General features: G+C 42.4%; 1 protein-coding gene across 2 annotated transcripts in view; it reads left to right on the top strand.

Annotated features, from left to right (window-relative positions):
- Positions 1–25,998, top strand: part of PIK3AP1 (phosphoinositide-3-kinase adaptor protein 1) — a 121,524-nt gene that overhangs the window by 8,489 nt on the left and 87,037 nt on the right. Inside the window, exon 2 of one of the 2 annotated variants that reach the window (XM_044935402.2) lies at positions 2,111–2,527. In XM_044935402.2, the coding sequence (XP_044791337.1) occupies positions 2,111–2,527 (417 nt within the window). Of the gene's footprint in view, positions 1–2,110; positions 2,528–9,550; positions 9,695–25,998 lie in introns of those variants that run through there. The other variant, XM_044935403.1, reaches the window with a different exon arrangement.

The raw sequence follows: 25,998 nt of genomic DNA, 5'->3' as shown, positions 1-25,998 counted from the left end.
TATTTACTGTTTTAAAAGATTTGGTGCTGTCATCCTGGGGGGATATCAGAACTGTGTTGGGTTTACATTTTATATGTCATTTTTTTTTTTTTGAATATGGAGATGGATGGGGCCAGGAACGGGACTTCCTTCCATGATGTTTTCAGAACTGAGAAGCTCAGGTCTTGCCCCAGTCCTGCCTCTGACATTGAGATAAATGTGGCCCAAGGATGGCATTTAATTGTGCTAATCCACAACCTAGATGAATCCCATTTCACAAAATTCCCTGCTTACATCTCTGAGTGGGAGGAGGGCTCCCTATTTCCTTGTAGATTCGTAGATGCTTCTCTGTGCTTACCCCTTCCAAATCCCTTAGAATAGTTCATCGAATTAATGGGAGATGAGGACTCACAAGTGTTATGTTAAGAGCCAAGCTTCTTTGAACTTCCATAATGGAAAACAAGAGTTATTGCTCATAAGATTCTTGACAGAATTCCTGATGGGAGGTAGCAGGTGAAGTCGGCAAGAGGACGGGATAGGAAACCAGGGGGCAACCTGAGTTTCAGTCCAGACTCTGAACTAATTTGCTGAATGTAAATTTAAATAAATTCCTTTATCTTCTCAGATGAAGTATATCTTTTATCTGTAAATGAGGAGTTTGGGATCAGTTTGTGATCCCCCAAAGATTCAGCACATCTCTGAGGCTTTGGACTCCATTTCTGGCATTTCTGCTTTATTACAGGAAGAATAAAGCCTGTGTGACAGACCATGTGGTGAGGGGCACCTTATAGAAGACACTGTATAGGTCAATGTGTTGGTTCAACCATGGTTACCTTTACGTTAATGCACTGTTTATGTTGCTGGGAGGATAATGACACCGGCTACCAATCACTTGGTATTAGGAGAAGGCAACGGCACCCAACTCCAGTACTCTTGCCTGGAAAATCCCATGGATGGAGGAGCCTGGTGGGCTGCAGTCCATGGGGTCGCTAGGAGTCAGACACGACTGAGCGACTTCACTTTCACTTTTCACTTTAATGCATTGGAGAAGGAAATGGCAACCCACTCCAGTATTCTTGCCTGGAGAATCCCAGGGACAGAGGAGCTTGGTGGGCTGCTGTCTATGGGATCGCACAGAGTCGGACATGACTGAAGCGACTTGGCAGCAGCAACCAATCACTGAGGGTTTACTACATGCCAACCACTATGCTCAGCAATTTACATAACATATTTAATTTAATTCTCACAAACCACTGATAAATATTGCCTTTATATTGCCATTTACAGATAAGTACATGAGGTTTAGAAAATGTAAGCAACTTGCCCAGGGTTTCACGGCTACTACTTCAGAAAGCCAAGATGCTAAGTCTGGCTGCCTGATTCCAGATCTGTGCTTGTAACCACTGTGTTTGGGAAAGCCAGGTTCTGGGATCAAACTGAAAGTGTTAGACGCTCCGTCGTGTCTGACTCTTTGTGACCCCATGGACTGTAGCCCACCAGGCTCCTCTGTCCATGGAATTCTCTAGGCAAGAATACTGGAGTGGATAACCATTCGTTTCTCCAGGGGATCTTCCCAACCCAGGAATCAAACCTGGGTCTCCTGCACTACAGGCAGATTCTTTACCATCTGAGCCACCAGGGATCAAACTGCCTCGGTTCAAATTCTAACTCTGCCACTGGGGCTCTTGGGTAAATTACTTATTCTGCCATACCTCAATTTTCTCATCTTTAGAATCTGGCTAGTAGTGGTACCTTGGAAGGTTGCTGTGATGATCTAATGAATTTTCTAGGCAATAAGCTGGAATGTAGTAAGCTCTAAGTAAGTGCTTGCAGTTTCTTTCATCATTGTCATCCTATACTACATCAGCCATTTGCAGGAGAGGATACCAGCAGAAGCAACGGCATATGCAAAGATCTAAAACAGCATGGGGTGTTTGGACAATGGCAGGGAGTCTGGAATGGTAGGAACACAGGCTGTAAGTGGGAAAGAAGTTGGGCAGGTATGCTGGGGGTGGAGCGTGAGAGATTGTGGGTTCCAGGCCCCTCGTCTGGATGGTGACTCTTGCAGGTCATGGGAAGCCCTAGTGGGAGCAGGCATGTTAACATGCTTCCGTGTCTCCTTCTTGCTCAGGGATGCCGGGAGGATGTGACATCCTCATCGTTTACAGCCGAGATGCTGAGGAGTGGTGCCAGTACCTCCAGGACCTTTTCCTTTCCAGTCGGCAGGTCCGCAGCCAGAAGACGCTGACTTACAGGCTGAGCCCCAAGACGTCCTTCTCCGCCGAGGACCTGAGCTTCTTTCTCCATGTGCGCTGCATTGTGGTGCTGCTCTCTGCGGAGCTGGTGCAGTGCTTCTGCCAGCCGAGCTTGCTGCCCCTGCTGCAGAGAGCCTTTCACCCTCCACACCGCGTGGTGCGGCTGCTCTGCGGGGTACAGGACAGCGAGGAGTTCCTGGACTTCTTTCCAGACTGGGCACACTGGCAGGAGCTCACCTGTGACGATGAGCCTGAGACTTACGTAGCAGCTGTGAAGAAGGCCATTTCTGAAGGTAAGTGTCTCTTCCGGAGTACAGATATGCAAGCCCTGGAAAAAACGACCCATCCAGGCCTCAGGCATTTCAGGCGAGACGTTGTGGTGTTAATGGTCATCATTCCTATTACAGACTGAAGCTAGACCTCACTATGCTAAGAGCCCGAGTCGTATTTACTGGTTTAGAGCAGCCTATTTCTGGGATGGGATTGTCCCATCCCAGAATAGGGTAGGTTAGGTCTCCTGGATAGGGTAGAATAGGGTAGGTCTCCTGGACCACAGGAAAGAAAGATGACACTTTTCCTTGGGTTCTGTGCTAGGATAAGCCCTCTTTTTAGAATTGTCTACACCTCAGAAGACATTGGACAGAGACTCCAGCCTAGAGGGCAGTGGGGATGTGAGTCTGAGACTTAGTTTGGTGGGGATGTGAGGACTATGACTTCCAACCTTCCTGTTGCAAGCCACTTCCATTTTTTATCATCAGGTGACCTTAAGATTTTGGTTGAAAAGGTGTCACTTTTGGGTAACATGGTTATAGAGAAACACATGCCTTCTCTATTTTCCACCAGCCTAGTTTCTGTCCTTTGCCTTGTTTCTCCTTTTAAAATGGGAGAATTCTGAGCCTCTCTGCCAGGACTAATGACTTCAGTGGCCCCAGGAAGTATGACAAATGTTCCAGTTAGCAGTACCGGAAGATGTGCTCTGGGATGGACGCGTGTCACAGCGTTTCTTCCTCTTTTTGATTTCTATTTTTTGCTTCACTGTGAGCTATGAGCAAGCTATGTGTTTATCTTCTATTCTCTTGCTATTTGAGCTCTGATACACCTGATGCCAGCAAAGAAACCTGGAAAATAATGGAGTGATGTAACTATGCTCAGTTATCCCTGAAGTGCCTTGGGCATTAACCTTTGACTCATCCACCCCATGTCGTTTGATTTGTGAATCAAGAATTCACAAATTCTTAGTGACCTTAAAAAGCTAGTAGAGTTCCTAGATGTTTTTATCCCAGGAATGGCCTGCTCCAAACCAATAAGTATGACCAGGTGACCTAACACAGTAGGATCCCAGGCCATTCTGTAATATAAATGGCAAGTGTGAGTGCAGAAGAGGTTTCACTTGAAACTCCTGGGACCTGGATTTTTCCAGAGTTTGCTTATCTTTACTTCAGAAGGGCACAAAGATAGAAAAAAATGTATAATTCATACTTGCACGATTGTACTTCATTGGTTTGAGGGGTCTGCTGAAACTTACAGAGAAGTCAGATACAACTGGCTGTTGCAGCGGATGAGCTGCTGTCACTGCTTAGCATGAGCTTATGATCCGGTGGGCAGGCTGCTGTGACCCGCCTGTCCATCATCCCGCACACCATGGCTGTGTTTTTGCTGTACTGGCCTCATGGCGTGTGCGCTAACAGACTGTTCTTTCAAATACTACAGTGGTATTGTTTTTAAAAATAGATGCTAAAAGGGATTCTCTGACTATTGTTTGGCAGTGTCTGATGTTCAGATGCCTAGATAAATTGATCGCTTATAATATTTTACTTTTCACTAATGACTCTGGCTCAGTGTGCTGTGAGCCCTTAGCTTCAAGTGTTTCAGAAGGAATGACATGTTTCAGAGTGGTATTTCTGTTCTGAAAGCAAATAACCTCTCGTCAGAAAGAGATGTTTTAAATGGGAGAGTAAAACCAGCTGCTTAGTGGAAAATCTGGGTGGTTCAGAATCAATGGAAATGTAGGGACAAATGGAATCATAGATAATGGTATGAGGCAGGATGGCTTGTGCCTCCAATGTCACTTTCTTATCTGATATTAGATTTGTGAATTTGGGGATTTGAGGTCTCTGTGTGGGGAGGCTAGAATGGCTTAGGTTTGCTTTGGGAATGTCCAGGGCCATCACCCTCAGTTGGCCCAGAAATGGGGGGCTGTATCTCTGATTTTTGTGCTGAACAAGCTTTCTTAACAAACGGAAGACTTAAAGTCTAATGTAGCAAAAATGAGTGACGACACTCTATTGCCTGGCTCCGATGCTAACTGGATGCCCAATATTGGGCAATTTATGTAGCCTCTTTGGGTTTCAGTTTCCTTTTTTATGGGACTTCCCCAGTGGCTGAGCCCGTAAAGAATCTCTCTGCAATGCAGGAGACCTGAGTTTGATCCCTGGGTTAGGAACATCCCCTGGAGAAGGGAATTAGCTACCCACTCCAGTATTCTTGCTTGGAGAATTTCATGGACAGAGGAGCCTGGCAGGCTACAGTCCATGGGGTCACAAAGAGTCGGACACGACTGAGCATCTGACACTAACACTTCCTTCTCTTTAAGAGGCGGGCTTACACTTGATCTAAGACACTTTCCAGGGCTGAAACCTATGAGTCCCTTAGGCCAGAGAGTCTCAAATACTTTTGAAGCGCCACCATCTTGTCCTATTTCATACCTGCTTTGACTCCCCAGAAGCTTAGAGCTAAAACAGTGTTTAAGGATCATATTATCCCTATACTATGTTTCTGGTATGAGTATGTCCTTAGTTATAGTCTGTATAACTTGTGATAATTTATTTTAATATCCTCTTGTACACATGAGGTTTTCCTAAGGTAGTTCAAAATAAAAGTCAAAAATAAAATTTTCATACACCCCACTAGTACAAGCTAGCCCAGTCCTATGAGAAATAAATACATGAAACTTGTTTATTTGATTTTCTCTGTTAAAACAATTCCAGTGGGAGACATAATGGAAAATTGATAATGGGGATGCACTAATGGTAGAAACAATAATTGTGGGGTTACTGATTGTACAGCTATTAAAAGCTACAGGGAGACACATTTCAGGCATCTTTCTAATAACTGAAGTCTGCAAAGATGGGATGGGTGGCCTTTGGAGGTGGTGAGTTCCACATCACCAGGAGTGTGCAAGCAGAGACTGCCTGTATGGTGTAAAAGGAATTCATCTTTGGAACCATGGTTAGACCATGTGACCTTCACAATCTTTGATCATAAAATTCTCTTACCTTAAGTTTCTGGGATTTTTTTGCTAGGGAAACATGTCTATACTGAATCCAGTCTTCCTCCTTCACCAGATCTCCCTGGGGTTTCTAATTCCCAACTAAAGAAATATTGGTCATATTCCTACTGTAACCCCAACAGAAAATAGCAGGGAAAAAGATTTCAATTCATAATCTATGTAACACTTGAAAATAGTAAAACTCCAAGAATATTTATATACATATATATTTTTTTAAATTTTAAGGTCTTTTGTGAGAAAACATGATGAAATAAAATTTTTATTTTAAGGCAGGGCAAGAAAAAATTAAACATCAAACTCTCTCTGTGTATTTGGACCTCTCCTCCCCTCCCACGTGTACAGTGTGCATCCGCATTGCGCATTGACCCACGTTAGCCTGAGTTTCTCAGGAATGGGAGTGCCTGCTCGACCGTAAAGATCAATTTTTTCTTTCTTCGGACACTAACAATGTAACTTAAAATAATAGTGTTCTTTCCCAGCTTTGTACAGGGTCATGATGACTTGTTGCTTCCTTTGTCTGTGCCTGCCTGGACCATGTATCCTTGATGAACTTTATGTAAAACATCAGCATGTCATTTTGATGCACAGTCCTTTGTCTCGAAAATGTTTGTGACTGTGCCTTTGACTTGTAGCAGGTAGGAGAGTTCTTAGAGCTTTCTGAGAATCTACTTGCTAGGTTATAGTCCTCCGTATGGCTCAAATAAAATTCTTTTTGTCTTCTTAACTTGATAATTAGTTGAATTTTTGTCAACAAATATTACTATTTAGTAAGATATTCATTGAGACCATTTAAAATTTAGGCTAAATTTTAAACCACTTAAAATTTAAAATAAGGCTTAAAGATTAAAAGCTTTAGAGAATAGAACTGGTAATAGAGGTAATAATTCCAGAAACTTGGATCGATTGTGGTGGTTGTTGTTTGTGTCTAACTCTTTTGCCACCCCATTTACTTTAACCCACTAGGTTCTTCTGTCCATGGGATTTCCCAGGCAAGAATACTGGAATGGGTTTCCATGCCCGCCTCCAGGGGATCTTCCCAACCCAAGGATTGAACCTGCATCTTCTGCATTAGCAGGCAGGTTCTTTACCACTGAGCCACCAGGGAAGCCCTGAATGAGGTTACAAGTAGTTAATTATACTTTCTCTTGCTGCTGTGTTATCTAAATAAGTACTTCTCAAACTTTAATGAGGGCGGGAAGACCTGGGATTCTTGTCAATATACAGATTCTTACTCTATGAGTCTGGATGGGACCCAAGATTCTGCATTTCTAACAAGCAACCAAGTGATGCTGCTGCTGCTGGTTAGGGGTCTGCTGAAAACTGAGCTAAGGTCTAAGTCACCCTTCCTTTGTCAAGTCAGTTGTCTTGTACTTCTGTTATGCCTGGATCATTTTCTCAGATATCTACTTTTCTGGAAATGAAGGCACTATCTCATAAGGTTGACTCCTGGACCAGTGTTTACATATAAAAAAAGACCAGTGTTTGGTGCTTAGGCCAGTAGACTTCAGGATAGGGCTCTTGAGTTCTCTTCCTGGTCCTTGACTCACAGATTCAATATGTTAGCTCTAACAGCTTTCAGCCTCTCCGTTTTCCAGATGTAAATGGTCCTGACGTCGGAATGGGGGTATACTTCCATCACAGTCCTTACTGCTTCTTCATTTAACAGGCGTGTTGATCATAATTACTATGCCACTAAAAATGTTTGGGAGGTTTTATTTCCTACCCCCTCTCTCCAAATTTGTCAGTCACCTTAAAACTGAGCAGATGTTTTAATTATAGAGTCTTCAGTGTGTTGTAACAGCCAGTTTATTTCCCAAGGCCTTCATCTGTAAAATGATGGGTTGGACCAGATGATTTGGAAGGTTTCTTCCAGTACCCCAGCACTGTCAGATATCATTGTGAGTTTTCTAAATACATGGCAAATTACCCAGAACCTTTTAACCTGTTCAGTTTAGTTCCAAAATGTTTGCAGGGTTATATACCCAGAGCATAGAAGACTGTACTATTGTTCTGAATTGTTTGGATTTGTTAGGTGATTATTTTAAAATAAGGAAGTGAGAAAAACCAAGGTACAGCACAGAAATTATTTCCTCTTTTTATAGGCGCTCTATTTTTTTTTTTTTTCAGGCGCTCTATTCTTTACTGCAAATCTCATTGGAATGTAAAAATAGATTCTGTTAGTCTGTGTGGGAGAAGTCTTGATGGGTAACACTGAGTTTTATTTCAAAAGTTCTCATAATTTAGTGTGTCCATATTTGTGTGTGTATGTGTTGAGGGGGAAGGGAAGCGCTGAACCAATTCTTCCAGTATTATTCAGTATTACGTTGGAGATCTTGTCTGCTTTCTTATATGTATTTTCTCTTTACCTCCCCTATCTTTTCTCATGCCGTTTGTGCTTCTCATGCCCAGAATCATAATGAATTTTGCCTTTTTTACATGGGGAAAATTTAGAGGGATATGTCCACATCTGGCCTTCCTTTGTTGATATTAGTATTCTAATCTGATTGTTAAACTGGAGTTTAAAAGGAAAACAATTGAGATACAAATACTTTTAGCTAATCAGATGGATTCCAAAGTCTTCTCCCAGATTTAAAAGGAACATTTTCTTTTCTGAAATAAAATACAATTGACCCTGGAACAACATATGGGTTAGGGGTACGGACTCCCCTGCCCCCACCCATGTAGGCAAAAATCTTTGCGTCATCCTTTAGTATTGGTGGGGGATTGTTGCCAGGACCCATGTAGGACACCAAAATCCATGGATGGTCAAGTCCCACACAGGCCCTTGGTATCTGTGGTTCTGCATTTATGGATTGAACCAACAGGGGATCATGTAGTTGATCATTTTTATTGAAAATGAAATCTGCGTATAACTTGTCAGTGCAGTTAAACCCATGTTGTTCAGAGGTCAACTGTAATGTATGTTTATCATAATGTTTAAAAAAAGAAAATGAAAAATACACCTGTAGGCTATTTCCAATTTAAAAAATAATAATGTTGCAATAAATCTCCACACAGCTTTATGCCTAAATCTTTGTCAATCTCTGTGGATTTCCTCTTAGCCAGTCTCCGTAGAGCTCCTAGAGGTGGTGCTCACCTGCTCCGTGCATCTCCCCACTCTCCCCATGTGACCTGAATTCATGGCCCCTTACTTGGTTTTTTGTTGTTGCAATTTATCTACTTATTTTTCTTTCCCTTTATGCCTAAGTCAGTGATTTACGTTTGCAGTTTCTCTTGCAAAGATACTCATATGGAGAACTGCCCTGAACCACTCCTTCTCCTCATGGAAAGAGCTAACACTAGGGTGACGCTGTGACAGTTGCTGTGTGTAATACACTGGTCACTTCATGGGTATTTATCCCCCACCACATCCCTGAGTGGGTATTTATCCCCCACCACATCCCTGAGTGGGTATTTATCCCCCACCACATCCCTGAGTGGGTATTTATCCCCCACCACAACCCTGCGTGGGTATTTATCCCCCACCACAACCCTGAGTGGGTAGATGGTTTTACCACCAGTTCACAGGTGAGAAAACTGAGGTTCAGCAAGGTTCAATAACTTGCATGATGACTGGGAGCAGCTCACATGGAAACACAGGGCCTTCAGACTCATGCTCTGCTTTGTCTTGCTTCCTTCTAAGCCTCTCTCCCCTCATCCTCCTCTGCCTCATGGAGACAAGAAGCAGGAAGAAAGCCTGGGAAAGAGAAAGGATTAAGGACAATGAGGCTTCCCTGAGTTCTCTAGACCACAGGATCCCAAGTCAGACTGGATATTGGCAATGCCCCCCTACTTTGTTTAACATGCTGGTGTCCCCGCCTCACCCTAGGCTGACTGAAGAAGAATCTCAGAGGTTGGTCAGACAAAATGAATTTCAAAAAGGCTCCGCAGCGGGTTATGCTCTGCAGCCATGCTCTGGAGACTCTGTTCCATGCCTGCAGCCCTGTCCATTGGTTTTCTGGTTGGAGGAGCTGGCAACAACTTAGGCCTTGTGGGCTGTCACAGGGCAGGTCACGGGGCAGTGTTCCCAGGGGCTTAGAGCCTGGCCAGGTCACAGCTCACTTCCACGTCACAGGCGGCAGCTTTTAGACAGGGGAAGAGAGACAGACCCTCCCAGCAAAGGGGAAGTGACTGCACCCTCCTTGCTGTCCTTGCTGTGGCCTCGCTGATGGTAAGTCCGTGATGGCTTCTGGGGCTTCTGTGCTGCCTTGCAGAGACTGAGGGGAGAATCTGATCTGGGGCCTCTTGAAATAGTCCGTTTTTGTTCTGCTGTCCTCCTGCCTTGTGGCCTTGGGTTGTTGGCTCTGCTCTCTCTCTGCTGTGGTTTAATTCACACTTAAGGTTCCCCCTTAAATGACCCTTGCAGAAATATGTTTCCTTCACACAGTCTTCCCTTTTGAAATAATCTTTGATTTGGAGAGACGATGCCCAGCTGGGATGGTAAAACCTGTCCCAGTGTCACTAAAGAGCTGCAACATGTCCAGAGGTTGTTTGGATTTCCCTTGCCAGGTACCTTGACCACCTCATAGAACGAGATGCTTCCTCCTAGCTACACCTAAAAACAATCAACGAGGACTAATGTGCAAGATAGATTTTTGTACCCATGGATCTGTATGAATTTCCCACAGAGCTGTGGGCCCAGGTGGTGTTGTGGAATTGTCCACCCTGCTGCTTCAAAAGCCACCCAGAGACAGCCTTCTGCTCCCAGCTAGACTTTCTGTGGTCCCTCAAGGAAAATATCTGCAAGTCACTTTGTCAACTGTGGTTGCTGAGGTGCAGTGAAAAGAGAGTGATGAATGCTGAAGTTTCCACTAGTGTGAGAATCTCAAATTTGCACCTGTTTTTGTATAAATTGTCTAAATGCAGGCCAGAATGGAAATATCAGATGTAGGAATTTTTTCGGTTGGTTTCTTACCCTGTTGTTTCTGTAGTTTTTGCAACTCACTTCTCCTGCAATTATTGCTAGAGGAGAGTACTAGAACGGAGGAGCGATCTGACATCTGTCTTACCCCTTCAAAGCCCTTTTGTAAACGTGATCTCATTTGGTCAGTGTTATTTTCTTGTAGCGTTAGTAGCTCAGTCGTGTCCAACTCTTTTCGACCGCGTGGACTGTAGCCTGCCAGGCTCCTCTGTCCATGGGATTCTCCAGGCAAGAATACTGGAGGGGGTTGGCATTTCCTTCTCCATTCCCAACCCAGGGATCGAACCTGGGTCTCCTGCATTGCATTTTCTTATAAGGCACACAGTATTATCATCACCACTTTAAAGATGAGGAAAACAAGGCCTGGCAGGTTCACACAGCTGTTGTTCCATTAGAGCAGGATCGGGTCAAGCCCTCCTGCCTTGTCGTCCCAGGCCTAACTCTTTTCTTATCCAGACATTACAGTGAGCCTTCCATTCTCAAGACCCTGTGCTAGGTGCTGAAACAGAGCAGGGAAGCCAGATATAGTCATTGCTTTAATAGTCCCTGCGTTCTAGACCAGCACTATTCAAAAAATGTATAACACAAGCTACATGTGAAATTTCAAGCTTTCTAGTAGCCATAGTAAAAAAAAAAATTAAATACTAGAATAAAAAGAAACGAGTAAATTTCAATAATGTGGTTTACTTAGCCCAATATATCTAAAATTTCAACCTATAACCAATGTAAAATTATTAATGAAATGTTTTCTATCCTTTTCCTCATACTAAATCTTTGAAATCTGGTGTGTGTTTTACGTATAGAGCACACGTTTTAACTGTTCAATAGCCACATGTGGGCAGTAGCTATCATATTGGACAGTATAGATCAAGAATGATGCTTCTTAGAGAACTGGGGGCCATATCTGTTACTATTTTAATACATGAAATGTCGTATATGTTTTTAGAAATGACTGTCCTGTTTTTTTTATTAATTTATTCAATCAGTCATTCAGCAAGTATTGAATGAGCATCTGTCATATGCTAGTCTGTAAGGAACATCTATTCATTGTTTTCTTTCCTTTCTCATCTCCTCTTTCTGGCTTTTCTTCCTCATTCCTCCCCTTTCTTTGTCTCTTTCTATATTTTGTCAGCTATTTGGCTATGTTCCCAGGCTCTGCAAGTATACATTTGGGTAAGACAAAATTAACTTTGATTAACAACAGCGTTTCTGTCCTTGGAATGACCAGTTTATCATATGTACTAGTGAGACTGGACTCCTGGCAACCTATCTGAAGGCAGAAACTAACCAGGGTGCGTCTGTCTATCTGTTTACCTACCCGTCTACCTACTCATCTATCTAAATTTTGCAAGTATGTATAGAGCAGCATTTATATATATTTATGCCAGTGTATATGTATCTATGTATTTTATACTGGTTTATGAACTTCTTCGCTGCAAGGACACACAGGAATTGTTGGTAGTGGTTGCCTTTTGGTGGATGGAGGACATTTTGAACTTTTTCTTTTAGACATTTCTCCAGTGTTTAAATTTTTCTGTGATGCTAATTTTTACTCTTTGAGATTTTAAAAGAGAAAACTGATGGGGTCATGGGGATTTTATGAATCTAGAGGAAGGAGTTGGACTAATACCCAACTACTCCAAGTAGGTTGAGTTTCAGGTTAAATTCCTTTCTGCAAACTCCTTGGCCTTTTTCTCAGCTTCGTTAGATTGATCTTCTGGGTAAGGGGAAGTGACACTGGTTTGTTTATTGCTGTAATGACTGTCCCATCAGTCACTCCATGTGGGCTCTGCTTGAAAAGAGGGAACAGCCACTTATCACTGAGTCATAGTTTTACTCTTCTCAAATGGAATTTGACTCTTGTGGAATTTAGATTGATGTCTCCTTAGGTTACTTCAGTCTTTGTGACAAGAAGTAAGAGAATGTGGGTGTATATTTCACAGACTTTGACACCAACTGGCTGTGCCACCGTGGTCAAGTCACCTGGCCACCCTGGACCTGTTCTTGTCCTTGCTAAAATGCCGGGAGGTGCACAGATTGACATCTCAGACCTTTAAAGTCATGAAATTCCATGGTTCCAACCACATGTAATTTTAAATATCTTACATTTCATTGTTCTCAATCTAATATTTTTCAAAATCCCATCAAGGTATTGTATATTATTTCAGCTAACAAGTTATTCTTTCCAACAGAATTTAAATAGAATTTTAAATGACATAAAAGTAGCTTCCTGTTTATGGACATTAGCCTAAATTCAGTCTTAGAAGAACATAGCAGTATGCCATTATCTGTGTGGGAATGAAAGAATGCATGTATTTCAAACTTTGTATATACTGTTTATTGTGGATGTGTAGATACATGGTTGTGGCTCACAGGAAGATAATGGGGGCAAGGGAAATGGGGGCAAATGTGCATGACAGAATGGCTCTGTTAACTTCCCTATTTTTGCAGGATGTTTTCACAGTTTTTTAATTTAGTTTCCATTGCCATTCACATGACTGAGAGTGTGTCTGAGATGGCTGAGGAAATAGGATGATTCATGCTGTAAATGACTTTTTATCATTGGAGAAATTATTGAAACCATGGCAGCCTTGTCATATAGACTTCTGGGCAGAAAACTTGCTAATTTAGCCAGTTTGGTAAAATTTAGATGTGAACAGTGGTCAGTTGATTTTCTAAGACACAGAAAAATGAACAAAATTAATAATTGATAAAGTTGCCTTTTCCCTAGGGGAAAAAGCCATTTGGCGACTGTTTTACTTTCACTGTATTTATGTTTTTAAAGAAAATACTTGTCTCCACTGACAGATGTTGTGTGCTCAGTAAATGGTAGTGGATGGATGAGTGGCTCGGTGGGTGCATCCATGGATTGTTGCCATTTTCCTTATTCTTGAGCCCATTTTGAAGGTCCTAGTTGGAGAAAAAGATATCCTTCCTGTGAGCATCCTTCTTAAGGAGCCTGTGCTGCTGGTGCTGTGTGGATCATCAGCTGTTTCCATGGAGCAGATTTGTCTGTGGTCACATAGTTAGGATGTGTCTGAACAGAAACTTGTCAAACTGATTCAGAGCAAGACAGCATCTACTGAGTGCATCTTTGTTTGCTGTCTCCATACAACCTAGATAGCATATTCAAAAGCAGAGACATTACTTTACCAGCAAAGGTCCGTCTAGTCAAGGCTATGGTTTTTCCAGTGGTCATGTATGGATGTGAGGGTTGGACTGTGAAGAAGGCTGAGCGCTGAAAAATTGATGCTTTTGAACTGTGGTGTTGGAGAAGACTCTTGAGAGTCCCTTGGACTGCAAGGATGTCCAACCAGTCCATTCTGAAGGAGATCAGCCCTGGGATTTCTTTGGAAGGAATGATGCTAAAGCTTAGTACTGGATGCTAAACTAAGCTCCAGTACTTTGGCCACCTCATGCGAAGAGTTGACTCATTGGAAAAGACTCTGGTGCTGGGAGGGATTGGGGGCAGGAGGAGAAGGGGACGACAGAGGATGGATGGCTGGATGGCATCACTGACTCGATGGACGTGAGTCTGGGTGAACTCCGGGAGTTGGTGATGGACAGGGAGGCCTGGCATGCTGCGATTCATGGGGTCACAAAGAGTTGGATACGACTGAGCAACTGAACTGAACTGAACTGAATACTTAAACGTATACCAGATATGACAGCCTATCCCAGAAAGGAACCAGGTATGCTATTATAGAGGCCAGCTAGTAACTTGAACTGTTAACTCCATGGGGGTGTGCATGGATCATTAGTAGCAGAAATTGAGTGCGTCCTTTTGAAGGAGAGCATTGAAGTGAAGAAATCTGAAGTGTTCAGAAGAAACCTCTAGAACTGGCTTAGTGGTTTTGGGAATTCCTTGATTTTTTTCCCCCCCTGGGTTTGTACCTTCTGCATTTGTGTAGCTTCCTTATCACTCTTTCAAGATTAGACCCATACTAGCCTTTCATTTAAAAGAATGCTGGTTGAACGTGCGTATTTTGTCTGCCAAGTTGCCAGTTTCATAAACAGATTGCTGGCTCGCTCTCTAACATCTGATAACACAGGAAATAGAGGGGAAGCTGATGATGAAATAAAAATGCTCTACTTTTAAACTGGACTAAAACAAGTTTCCTTTTATATATATCGGCTAATGTTTGAAGCTGTAGCTAAAGTTAAAGCATGCAGTGGAATTGACATTCATCAAGACTAGCAGATAGAATATCAGTGTTAGCTGTTGACTTTTTTTTTTTTTGAGTGTGTGAAATGTGGGGAAACATTTTTTGTTGCAGGATATGGTATTTAGCATCACAAGTGGAGTTGTAACCTGAAAAGAAAACTGGATTCTTGGTTGGTGTTGAGCCAAAAGACACAACCTAGGCAATGGCAACCCACTCCAGTACTCTTGCCTGGAAAATCCATGGATGGAGGAGCCTGGCAGGATACAGTTCATGGGGTCGATACGAGTTGGACACGACTGAGCGACTTCACTTTCACTTTTCACTTTCATACATTGGAGAAGGAAATGGCAACCCACTCCAGGATTCTTGCCTGGAGAATCCCAGGGACAGGGGAGCCTGGTGGGCTGCCGTCCATGGGGTCGCACAGAGTCAGACACGACTGAAGCGATTTAGCAGCAGCAGTAGCCAAAGATCAAGAGAACAATTTATTATTGCTTGTAGCAAGTAAGGAGAACTGTGGGGATCTTTCCGGAAGCAGTGTCTCCCTGAACAGCAAAACTGGGGAAACTTAGAATACATGCATATTCATGAAAGGGCTGGAGCAGAGGAGATCAGCATGGAATTGGGGCAAAGGTGGACAGAGTCCAAGCTTTAGTTGATTGAATTCAGGAGGGTCAGCTTCATCATTCCCAACCTGGGTTGGGGCCTTAGTTCCTGTAGAACTCAAAGATATGTTATTATGTATAGCCCTTGAGGAGGAACTAGGACTCAGCTTTATCACTGCACTATTGTTTGACTGCCTTCTCTTTGTTTCCTTAAGATCATAGATTACTGGAAATTACCTGGCAGTCCAGTGGTTCTGCTTTCATTGCTGGGGCCTGGAGTTCAGTCTCCGGTTGGGAAACTAAGATCCCATAAGCCACATGGCACAGCCAAAAAAGAAAAAGGAAAACAGAAAGATCATAGATTACTGTTCAAGGGCAAGCACTGCGGCCAGGCTGAGATCACAAAATGACTTAGGCCAAAAGGGCTTCTCTAAAGTCAAGAAGTCATTCTTGGTTTTCTTTCCAGGGACCCTATGACCCATTTGCTTAGAGTCAGCCTGTTACTTTTTCTAAAACAGAGCCCCCCTTTTCATTTTCTAAAACTGTCTGAATATCATCTCTTAAAGCCTTGGTTTGTTGTTAGAGAAGGTCTCCAGCTCTGATTATAAAGCATTTTTATAGGAGAAGTTTTCAGGCAAAATGTAATGTTGAAATAATCGTACAGTAGTTGGGCAGCCTAAATGTTTATTTTCATTTTGAAATCAGAGTCCTGTAGACTATAGAAATCCTTTGACATTGTTTCACTCCAATCTCTTCCATGGTACAGGGTGTTCATTTGATTAAAACTTGCCCATCCTCTGGAAACAGTCTAGCTTTAGAGTCTCTATTGGCAAAAGAGGGACAGGGAGCCGTGCAGACAACAAGATGGAAATATAGAATATTAACATGAGAAAAGGCAACTGTGGGATCATCTGGCTCAGTCTCTCTAGTTTGAAAGGAACAAAGTAGGACTCTGAGAGATAGAAGAACTGCCCAGGGTTACACAGTTAATGGCAGAGATGAGCGTGTTAATTTATGTTTCTAGTAACAAATATTTGTTGAGCTAATGGAATGACTGCCATGGGGGTGGCACTCTGCAAGGTACTAGGAAGACCTGATGGAAAAGTCATACTCAAGTCCTGCTCTTCAAGAGTTTATGTGTCCTGGAGGTAGAGGACGACTAGACAGCCAGTTGTTCTTTTAATTACTTAATGCCAAGAGGGTACAGTGTTATGAAGCAGAAGTCAGGGAGCTCCCTATGAATAATAAAGGGGATCTGTGGTTTTCTAAGGGCCCTTTCCATAGTTCCTTACTCTCATCCATTAAGGAAAGAATGAGTTTCCTGAGCATCCATCTTGGAAAAAAGAAGAAAGGCATGGCTGTAGATATGGCAAATATTATACACCTGCTTATCTAATGGTAATGTATTGCCGAAATTAACCATGGCTTTCAGGCAGGGCTTTCATGTTCTCCAAGTAGTGATTAGGACTGTCTAAAATTTTACATAGTTTTACTTAATTTTAAAATGAGTGTTTTGATCATTTCTTTAAGTTTATAGACAGCAGTGACGTTGAGAGGTATTTATTACTATGTTCCCACAATTTGGAACTTTTACATTCTTGTTTACCTAAATGTGAGTTGGTTGGAAGGACAGGCTAAAGATAAGTTGAAAATGAATAAGAATCAATATAAAATCCTATTCAGCATTCAAGAAAATAATTAAGCAGTTGTACAAGAGCAGGATGAAGGAATATATATGTAAGAGTTGTGCATGTGAGGTCTGGTGGTTTTAGTTGAAGGCAAGCTACGCATGGTCAACAGAGCACTGTTGCCTCCAACTGGGAGTGACCATTTGGGAAGCTTTGCCACTGATGATGGAACCTTGAGTCAAAACAATCTTGACAAGCAGGAACCTGGCTCCAATCCAACACACAACATTTTACAAGGCTAGGTGTTTATTTGCAATTAGGTCTCAAACCTCGTCTCCCACCCCCAAACAAAACTGAACTATAGAATTAAAGCATGGTGGAGGAAAAATCCTGGCTTCCATGGTTTACATGAAGAAGAGGTGGGGATTTGAGGTAACCACATGCTCAGTATGAATCAGCAAGGTGGCACACCTGCTCTAAGATGCAGTCTTGAGCTTCCCTTCTGAACAACAGCCAGGCTGGAAGAAATGACGGCCCTTCTTGTATTACACCCAGACTGTAGCTACCCATCTGGAGTAGCTGTTGGCAGAAGGTGAGGGAGGGGAAGTTAGGTTAGGGGGATGAGGAGACCTATAAGCCAAAGCTGTCTCTTTTGGGGGCCCACTTAGAAAGCTGAGTGTATTACTCTGGACTTTTTTTGCTTGTAAGGAGAGAGCCCTGACCTGGGCCCAAGAGGAATTACTTAAGCTATGGGAAGGGCAGGAGTGTTAGTCCTCGGAGATAATGTGGAACTAAAGATTTGAACTCCAGAGTTACCTCTCCACCTCTCTCTCTCTGTGTCTCTCTGCAAACTAGAATCATTCTCTGATGAGGCATCTCCAAGAAGGATAATTAAAGCTCCTAGGAACTGCCACTCCTCAGTCCTCCCAGTTCCAGCTTCAGAGAGGAATTGACACTTATTCTCTCAGGTCCACGATTTAAACATCCCGGGTAGGATCTAACTAGTTGAACTTGGCTCAGGTGCCTAACTCTAGGCCAAGGACTATGAATGGCCCATTTGATAGCCCGGGGAGTGGGATTTCTAAAAAACTTGGTAGCTTCCACTCAAACCACTGGTGAGAGTGGAGGGATAGGGAATTTTCCTGAAGAGGATCTGATATTCTGTCCTTATCAATCGATGCAAAAGACAGTTGCCACGTAGCCTGGATGGAAGTGGAGTTTGGGGGAGAATGATGTATGTATGGCTGTCTTTTTGCTGTCCACCTGACTATCACAACATTGTTAATTGGCTATTGTTGTTTAGTTGCTAAGTTGTGTCTGATTCTTTGTGACCCCATGGACTGTAACCCTCCAGGCTTCTCTGTCTATGGGATTTCCCAGGCAAAATACTGGAGTGGGTTGCTATGCCCTTCTCCAGGGGTTCTTCCCAACCCAGGGATCGAACCTGCATCTTCCGCACCGGCAGACAGATTCCGTACCACTGAGCTACCAGGGAAGCCACTAGTTGGCTATACTCCAATACAAAATGAAAAGTTTGTTTTTTGTTTTTTATTTAAAGACAGGTGTCTCAATGAGGGATCTGGAAACATGCCTGTGCCTAAGGAAACAGAGGAACTAACTGAGGGTGTTATAGAATTATAGAATTTGGGGCTAGAGTAAAAGGGAGGCTCACTTTTGTCAAAGGACTTGCCCAAGGATGCTCAGCTGGGTGGAGACAAAAGCCCAGGCCTCTAACTCTGAACTTGGAGTTTCATCCAGTATACTTGATTGTCTTCCTAAGAAGAAAATATCAAGGGAAGACAAGAAAATTACCTTCAAACATTTGAAGGACTGGGCTGTGGAAATAAGAATGGTGTTATTTAATGGTGCTTCAAAGGTTAGGTGAGAATTCATGGGCAGTGGTAACCGAAAAGCAGAATTCTACTAGATTTAAGGAAGAATGTCAACACCTGAAGTGGCTAAGCAATGGAGCCCGCTTCCTCAGAAGGTGGTGGCCAGAAGTCCTGTTGTCAGAAGCCTTCAGGCTAAAGACTAAATCTTAGAGCAGTCATGCTACCCTGCTAATCCATACTGAGCATGTGGTCACCTCAAAACCCCAGATAAAGATGTTTATCCAAATGTCTGCCAATGGTGCTAAAGAAGGAGTCCCTCAAATCCCTTTCAGCCCAAAGACACTGTCAATTAAAAACCTGGGTGGTGGTGTTTTTTACTTTTTTCCTACAGCTTCCTCCAGTTGTATCGTGTTTACAGTGTGAGATGCTGTGCTGATCGTTTATAATGATTATCTCACTGAATCTTCACCTATCATGTAGACACTCTTATCATCTCCATTATCACATCTGAGGCACAGAAACATAAAGTTACTTTCCCAATGGCACGTGAAAACTTTGTTTTTGCTCCAACACCCCTAGACTTAACCACTACATTCAATGACGTCTCAAAAACTACTTGTTTCTAGTTCCATTTTTACAGTGTCTCTATCAGGTGTCCTCAAAGTGTGATGCTGAAAATACCCGTGTGAGAACCATATATTTTGGGGTTTGTTGGAGAACCAAATATTTTTGAAACTCATATTTTTGTAAATATTCACATTCCCCATGTATTTGAACCCTACATTTTTGGTAAATGTTTATGTTCCTGAGCCCTACCTGGTACTCAAGGAACCAGAATGTTTGTGTGGAATGGATTGGAAATATGTATTTCGATTTGGAAATACATATGTATTTCCAATACATCCAAGTACTCAGTATGATTCCGATGGACAGTAAAGTTTGAGAACCACTGGTCTAGATCTTTCTAGGGAAAGCTGGAGGGTAGACCAGATCCTGAAAAGCCCCATAATTCTCTAAACAGCTTAGACTACTTTCTGAAGGCCATGGGGAGACTTTGAAGAGCTAAAAGTCGAATTTGACATGATCTGGATTGATTTTCAGTAAGTTCAGTCTGGAGGCTCTGTGGGCATGGCTGGAGGCCAGAGAGTGAGCAGAAGGCTCTTGTATCCTTCACGGGAGAGGTTGGGTGTAGAGCTAAATGTAAACAGATACTACTGAAATGAGAAATGGAACCCAGGTTACATGCAGATTTTCTGATGAAATATTACAGTCAATTTCCAAAGGCTCGTGTGAGTATTTTCTTGAGATAGCATCAAATGCTAAGTTCCTCTGACATCTTATTCTTGACCTTTGATTCTTATCATCAGCCCCCCTTTACTATCAGTGGTACATACCCTAGAGAGCTCAGGCGGTGTGTGTGTGCAAGGCCTCATCTCCGGTGGGTGGGGAGTGATGGTTGGCTCGAAGGAGCAGAGACCTAGGATAGCCTATTGAATAAACAAGGGAAACACCATGGTGTGTTGGGGTGGGGTGGGGTTGTTTGTCCCTAAATCTGTACATAACCAAGGGTTAGTAGTGTTAGTCACTCAATCGTGTCCGACTCTTTGCAACCCCATAGACAGTACCCCGCCAGACTCCTGTCCATGGAATTCTCCAGGCAAGAATACTGGATTGGATTGCCATTCTCTTCTCCAGAGATCTTCCTGATCCAGGGGTTGAACCCAGGTCTCCCACATTGCAGGCAGATTCTTTACCATCTGAGCTATCAGGGAAACCAAGGGTGGTGAGAGCATTAAATAGTTGTGACCAAGCAGCCTACCATACAGAGGGTGAATTACCTGAGAGCTGTGGGTGTTTTAATGGATACTGTGAAATGCCATTATGCTTCTAAGAGGCTAAGGAAAGCCCTGGTTTTTCTCTCTATCCTGTACTCCACTGGCTTCCCTGAAAAGAATCCACCTGCAATGCAGGAGACTGGGTTCTATCCCTGAGTCGGGCAGATCCCCTGGAGGAGAGCATGGCAACCCACTCCAGTATTCTTGCCTGGAAAGTTTCATGGATAGAGGAGCCTGGTGGGCTACAGTCCATGGGATCATAGAGTCAGACACGAGTGAGCAACTGAGCACCCATGTCCATCTCCTTTAGACTCTGATATCCATGGTTTCTCCTCTCTCTGGACTTTAGGACTCATTTGCAGGACATCCACAGGTAATATTCATTTATCTAGTCGTTTCCTGAATTTCGAATGGGTTCCCCAGGTAGGAGTTTAATTTCTGTAGGAGTGGGGCCTGTGTATTATTCCATGGGGTTCTCCACTGTGCCTAGCACAGTGTGGGAACACGGAGATCTTAGTAAATGCTACTGAGTTGGTTGGCTGCTTGGTTGAAGTCTTGGAGGACAGATATTATAGTTACTTTGCAACTGAAGCCGCTTTGACAGAGAGATTAAATTACTCTCTCAGTTAGGGTCACAGTCATTATCCATCACAAATGTGCATTGACTGCCTACATCCTGAATTGTTCAGAAAAAAAAATGCTTTCAGAACACTCATGCTCTAAATAAGGAATCAAATGCAGTTTCATATTTGCTTCAGGTGATCTTGCTGCCCTTCCATTAATATATATTTATTAAACACCCACTCAGTGAATGCAGTGAGGACTTGGCACTCTATTAGATGCTCTGGAGGCATTACAGATTCTGTAGGAAACACAGGCTGTGCTCTCAAAAATCCTCGTGAACGAAGCTGGTATGTGGGCAGTTTCAGCGTCTGGGACTCCTGCCCACCGTGGGGGATGGGGACAGGTTCTGGCTTTGCCGTTCTCCGCTTGTCTCACCTGTGTTGTCAGAACTGGCTCCCTGTTTCCTTCTGCTGCCTGGGATCAGAACTTGAGCACAGAAGAGGGCCCTGAAGAGAAAGAAACCAGTTGGCCAAGGCAGTTAAGTCCAAGACCTGGAGGCAGGAGGGCCAGGGTTCTAGTCCTGGCTTTGGTATCCAGTTCTGGGGTCGGGGGCAAGATTCTCCGAGACTCCATTTCATTATCTGTAAAATGCGGTGAAAATGCCCACCTCACAAGAGCAGAGGATGGAAACACCGGCCCCCCACTCCCCCACAGTCTCCTCCTTCCCCCGGTTCATATCTGCTCTTTGATCAGCATTTGTCTGATGAGTTTGTTCCCCTCTTTCTATCTTCATGACGACTGGTTTGGTTTTAAGCCCTGATCATTTCTTGTCGAAGAAACTGTTTCTTTTATTTTATGGTAATTAAAAATTTTTTTTTAAGTTTTAGAAATCTCAAAAATTATAAAGGTAATACATGCTTGTTATAAAAAAATTTTTAACCATTAGAAATCTGTAGAGGAAAAAGTGGAAATATTTGTCTGCTTCCCCAAAATCCTCATTCTCTTAGAGGGAAAGACCATAAACAGTTTGGTGTATCTTTCCAGATCATCCTTATAAATTTATAAAATCCACACAGACTTTTTTCTCTATAAATAGAATCACTGTATACATATTATTCTTGATTTCTTTCAATTAATTGATCCTTTCTTGTGAGTTTATAACATTTATACACATAAATTCTTTTTTTTTAAACAAAGTAGATTATTATATACATTGTTTTGCAGCTTGCTTTTTATCTGACCTCATGGACAACTGTCTTTTAATTGATCTTCATGTTTCCATTTCATACCTCTCCAGCCCATCCTCCACTAAACTGCAAGAAGACTTTCCTAAATCCAGATGGGGAACCATTGACTACAGGATAAAGTCTGGACTTCTTAATATGAAGGGTTCAAAGCTCTGTACCATCTGTCCCCCTGCTGACTTCTATAATTTTACTGCAGTATTAGATTTGTTGTTGTTCGCAGCAGAAACTTTTTGTTCTCTGAACAAAACCTGTGTATACCCACAGTGTTTAAAACAGGTAAACATGGAGCTCTTGGGGTTCATGTGTCCATTGGTGGGGCCTATGGACCCCAGCTGCTCAGGGACCCTTCCCTGTACCCTGAGCACAATTCTCTATCTTGCTTTATATTCTCTTATGGCTTGTTGGTCCTTCTGAAATCAGCCTAAAAAGATCAGAGATGTATACATACTTTTCCAGTTTCTCTTTATTCATTACAGGACTGCAGCTCAATAAAGAACAAATTTGGGGGAGTTCGCTGGTGGTTTGGTGGTTAGGATTCAGTGCTTTCACTGCCATGGCCCTGGGTTCAATCCCTGGTCAGGGAACTAAGATTCGTCAAGTCACACGGTTCATGGCCAAAAAAACCCCAATAAATTTGGGAGCTTTTTGTTAACCTTGTTACTGGGAAAAAATGAATTCCATATGTGTTAACTTTTTGTGACATGTCCTGAATGATTCCTTGAAGATTCTAAGATGTCCAAACTTAGACATGGAGATTTAGAAAGCCATTTTTGGGGACTCATTCTTGTCGCATTAGGCATTCTCCTGTTATTGACCTTTCTCTTTGTTCTAGAGTAACTATTGTATTATGTTTCAATCTTTATGATCCAAAGACTGTGAGATCCTTTAGGATTGAAACAAGAAGATCTATTAGAGAACAGCTGTCCATGAGCTAAGAAAGGGAGCTGCAAAACAAAATGAATCCAGCTGAGTAGTCCCAGTATCTGGCTCAGTGGCTGGCACATAATAAATGTTCAATAATATTTTCATCCCCAGAAAGCATGTTGGGTATGACAGTTCCCTTGTCAACACAAAGGAAGAGATAGAGTCGTTCCTATCACCAGGCGTGTGAGGCCCATAGTTTGCTGTTGATATAGCTTTGGAAATGGCCCCCAGGACTGTAGCAGGTGAGGCTGGTCAGCATCTCTTCTTGCCAAACCACAGCCAGGCTTCCTCTGCTCCTCCCAGGACTGTAACAGAAAGGGGAAACTTGAGGTGCTCTCTCTTTGCTTAATTCACACCAGTGATAGGCTTGTGCATCTTGAGTTTGATGACCACTGAATGACCACCCAAAAACCATGCTGGGATTATTTTAGATTCAACATCAGTCATAAGAAACTCTGAAAAAAAATCAAGACATAAATAACTCAAGCTGAATTTTGTGGCTTTTGTGGATCTATTTATTTATATTTTTCAAAAGCAGTAAATCTACAGCCTTAAGATACTCAAAATAACATTCTTTGCTTCTTTTGACCTCAAAAGCCACACGTCTGTTTTATTACTAGGAGGCTGTGTTGGGGGAGATTGAAATCTTCCTACTTATCTTTAAAAAAGCGAAAACAAATGAAAACCCAAGAACCCCTCTGTTGGTTGCAATGCATGTATTGGATAGGCTCTTCAACTGTTAGAAAAGGATTTGAACTTTATCCTCACCCTGTCTTATTAATTGGCAACTGGCATATCAAAGGGTGTCATCTCAAATGTTCTGACCTCTGAATTCTGTGATCATATTTATGTTTTACATTTCTTACCCTTCTTGGTCCATTTTTTTCTAATATGGAATGTGTTCAGTTGGTCCATCTTTTCTGGTCAGTTGGAAGGTACGCATTCTGTCTTAAATTCTGCTGATTCTGCCTCAACCTTTTTTCTTAATATCGTTGACACCAGTTCATTGGTATTTGAGTGCATTTGGGGGGCCTTCTTTTTGATTATTCCTCTACACTGCCCTAGGTAACTCAGTGGCGTATCTCCTCACTCCTCCTCCAGCACTGCCCAGGCTCCCCACACCATGGTCTTGTAGAGGAGCATATATTGTATAGTACTGCCTGGCTGCTCCCAGATCGGGCTTCATAGATCAAGCCATCTTTTCTCAGTGATCTGGGATTGGCTTCAGCATTGGTCTCACTCAGGGGTCTGGACATCCAACCCCATCCACTGGAGTTGGCACTTAATGTGAAACCAGCATCCCATTCCTGGTCTTGCACTCTCCACATTTATTAAGTGAGATGACACTCTCTTAATATGTAAGATTTCTCACTTCTGGGCATGTAAGATATTTTGGCCATTATCTGTAAATACCCCTACCTTTTGCTTATGTTGCCTAACTAGCTATGTCAACACTTAAGTGGAAAAGGATGGCTGAATACCTTCAAAAGCTGCCTTGATTCCCACAGCACCTGACTGTTAGAAGTGTTTGGGGAGGCTTCCTTATCATTTATCATTTAGGGTAGAATTCATCCATATTTCCTGAGTAGCAGAGTTGCACTGGGAACAAGTCAGGACATTTTCAGAAACTTCAAAATGAATGTCCTCTGGTGAGCTCTACTAGGTCTCAGTAGTAAAGCTGAGCCATTGGTCTAGTCTCTGGTGTCCATACTGAGATCATGGGTACAGCCAAGTGATGGGCATCACCTCCTTTGTACAGATAGAACCTTGAGAGAATTCACTGAGAGAAAAGGTGTTAAGATTTCACTGGCATTTTGGTGTAAAACATCTGCCATCCTATAGAATTATAAAAGTAAAGCTCTCAAGGTCTTGGATGAAGTTTCACTCATCTTTGTGAGATGTAGTTCTCAGCATATGGTAGCATCTAAATATTTGATAAATGTTTGATAAATGAATAAATGAACAATTGGAGTATCACATTATAGTTTGGTTTTCAGGAAATAAGCAAGACCAAATTATTTGGCTTATGAAAAATGACAATTTTGTTGTCTAAATTTTCAGTTCATCTGAGTTGCCAATTTCTGGGACTTTAAGTAGCAAGGGAATGAGAGGAAGTGATGAGATGGGTGTGTATTAATTTGTTATTGAGGTTAGTGTCATAAGTAGATTTTTTTGTCTCAGTAAAATTTAGAAAGATATCTTTTCTTACCTTTGTCTAAATATGAAATATATTTCCAACAGCTGCAAATACTCAGGGCTCTTGTGGCACTGTACTCTAAACTAAGAAAAAAGTAGACCCCTTGGGTGGGGATATTTACCCTTTTTTATCTCTAGTTTACTCTCCATTACCTTTGCATATTTCCACATGGCCATGAGCCACACCCACAACTGAATATCTCCTCTTCAGTCAACAGGTGAATCCTGAAAATTTCAGATTTGCTGACTGCACATTGAATATTCAAACCAAAACCTTGTTTTAGTAAAAAACAAAATTTTTTTTCAACATGATGCAAATCCATTTTGAAATTAGCAGAATTTTCTGCCTTAGCTCAGGGTCATCATCTTGGGGCACTTTTTATGAGATGGTTGTCACAATTATAAGTGAAGCCTTGTTTTGATTTTAACAGTTCTCAGTGCAGAGGCAAACCCTTGAGACTTCAGCAATGTACAGCCACCAGTTGAGGGAGAAAGTGTATGGTGCTAAGTGTCTAAAATCCACTTCAAATGCCTGTTTTTAGAACCTTGTTACAATC

This window comes from Bubalus bubalis, chromosome 23, assembly GCF_019923935.1.
Source record: "Bubalus bubalis isolate 160015118507 breed Murrah chromosome 23, NDDB_SH_1, whole genome shotgun sequence".
NCBI classification, from domain to species: domain Eukaryota; kingdom Metazoa; phylum Chordata; class Mammalia; order Artiodactyla; family Bovidae; genus Bubalus; species Bubalus bubalis.
The sequence above is the reverse complement of the archived record's forward strand: the minus strand, read 5'-3'. Positions and strand labels throughout refer to the sequence as shown.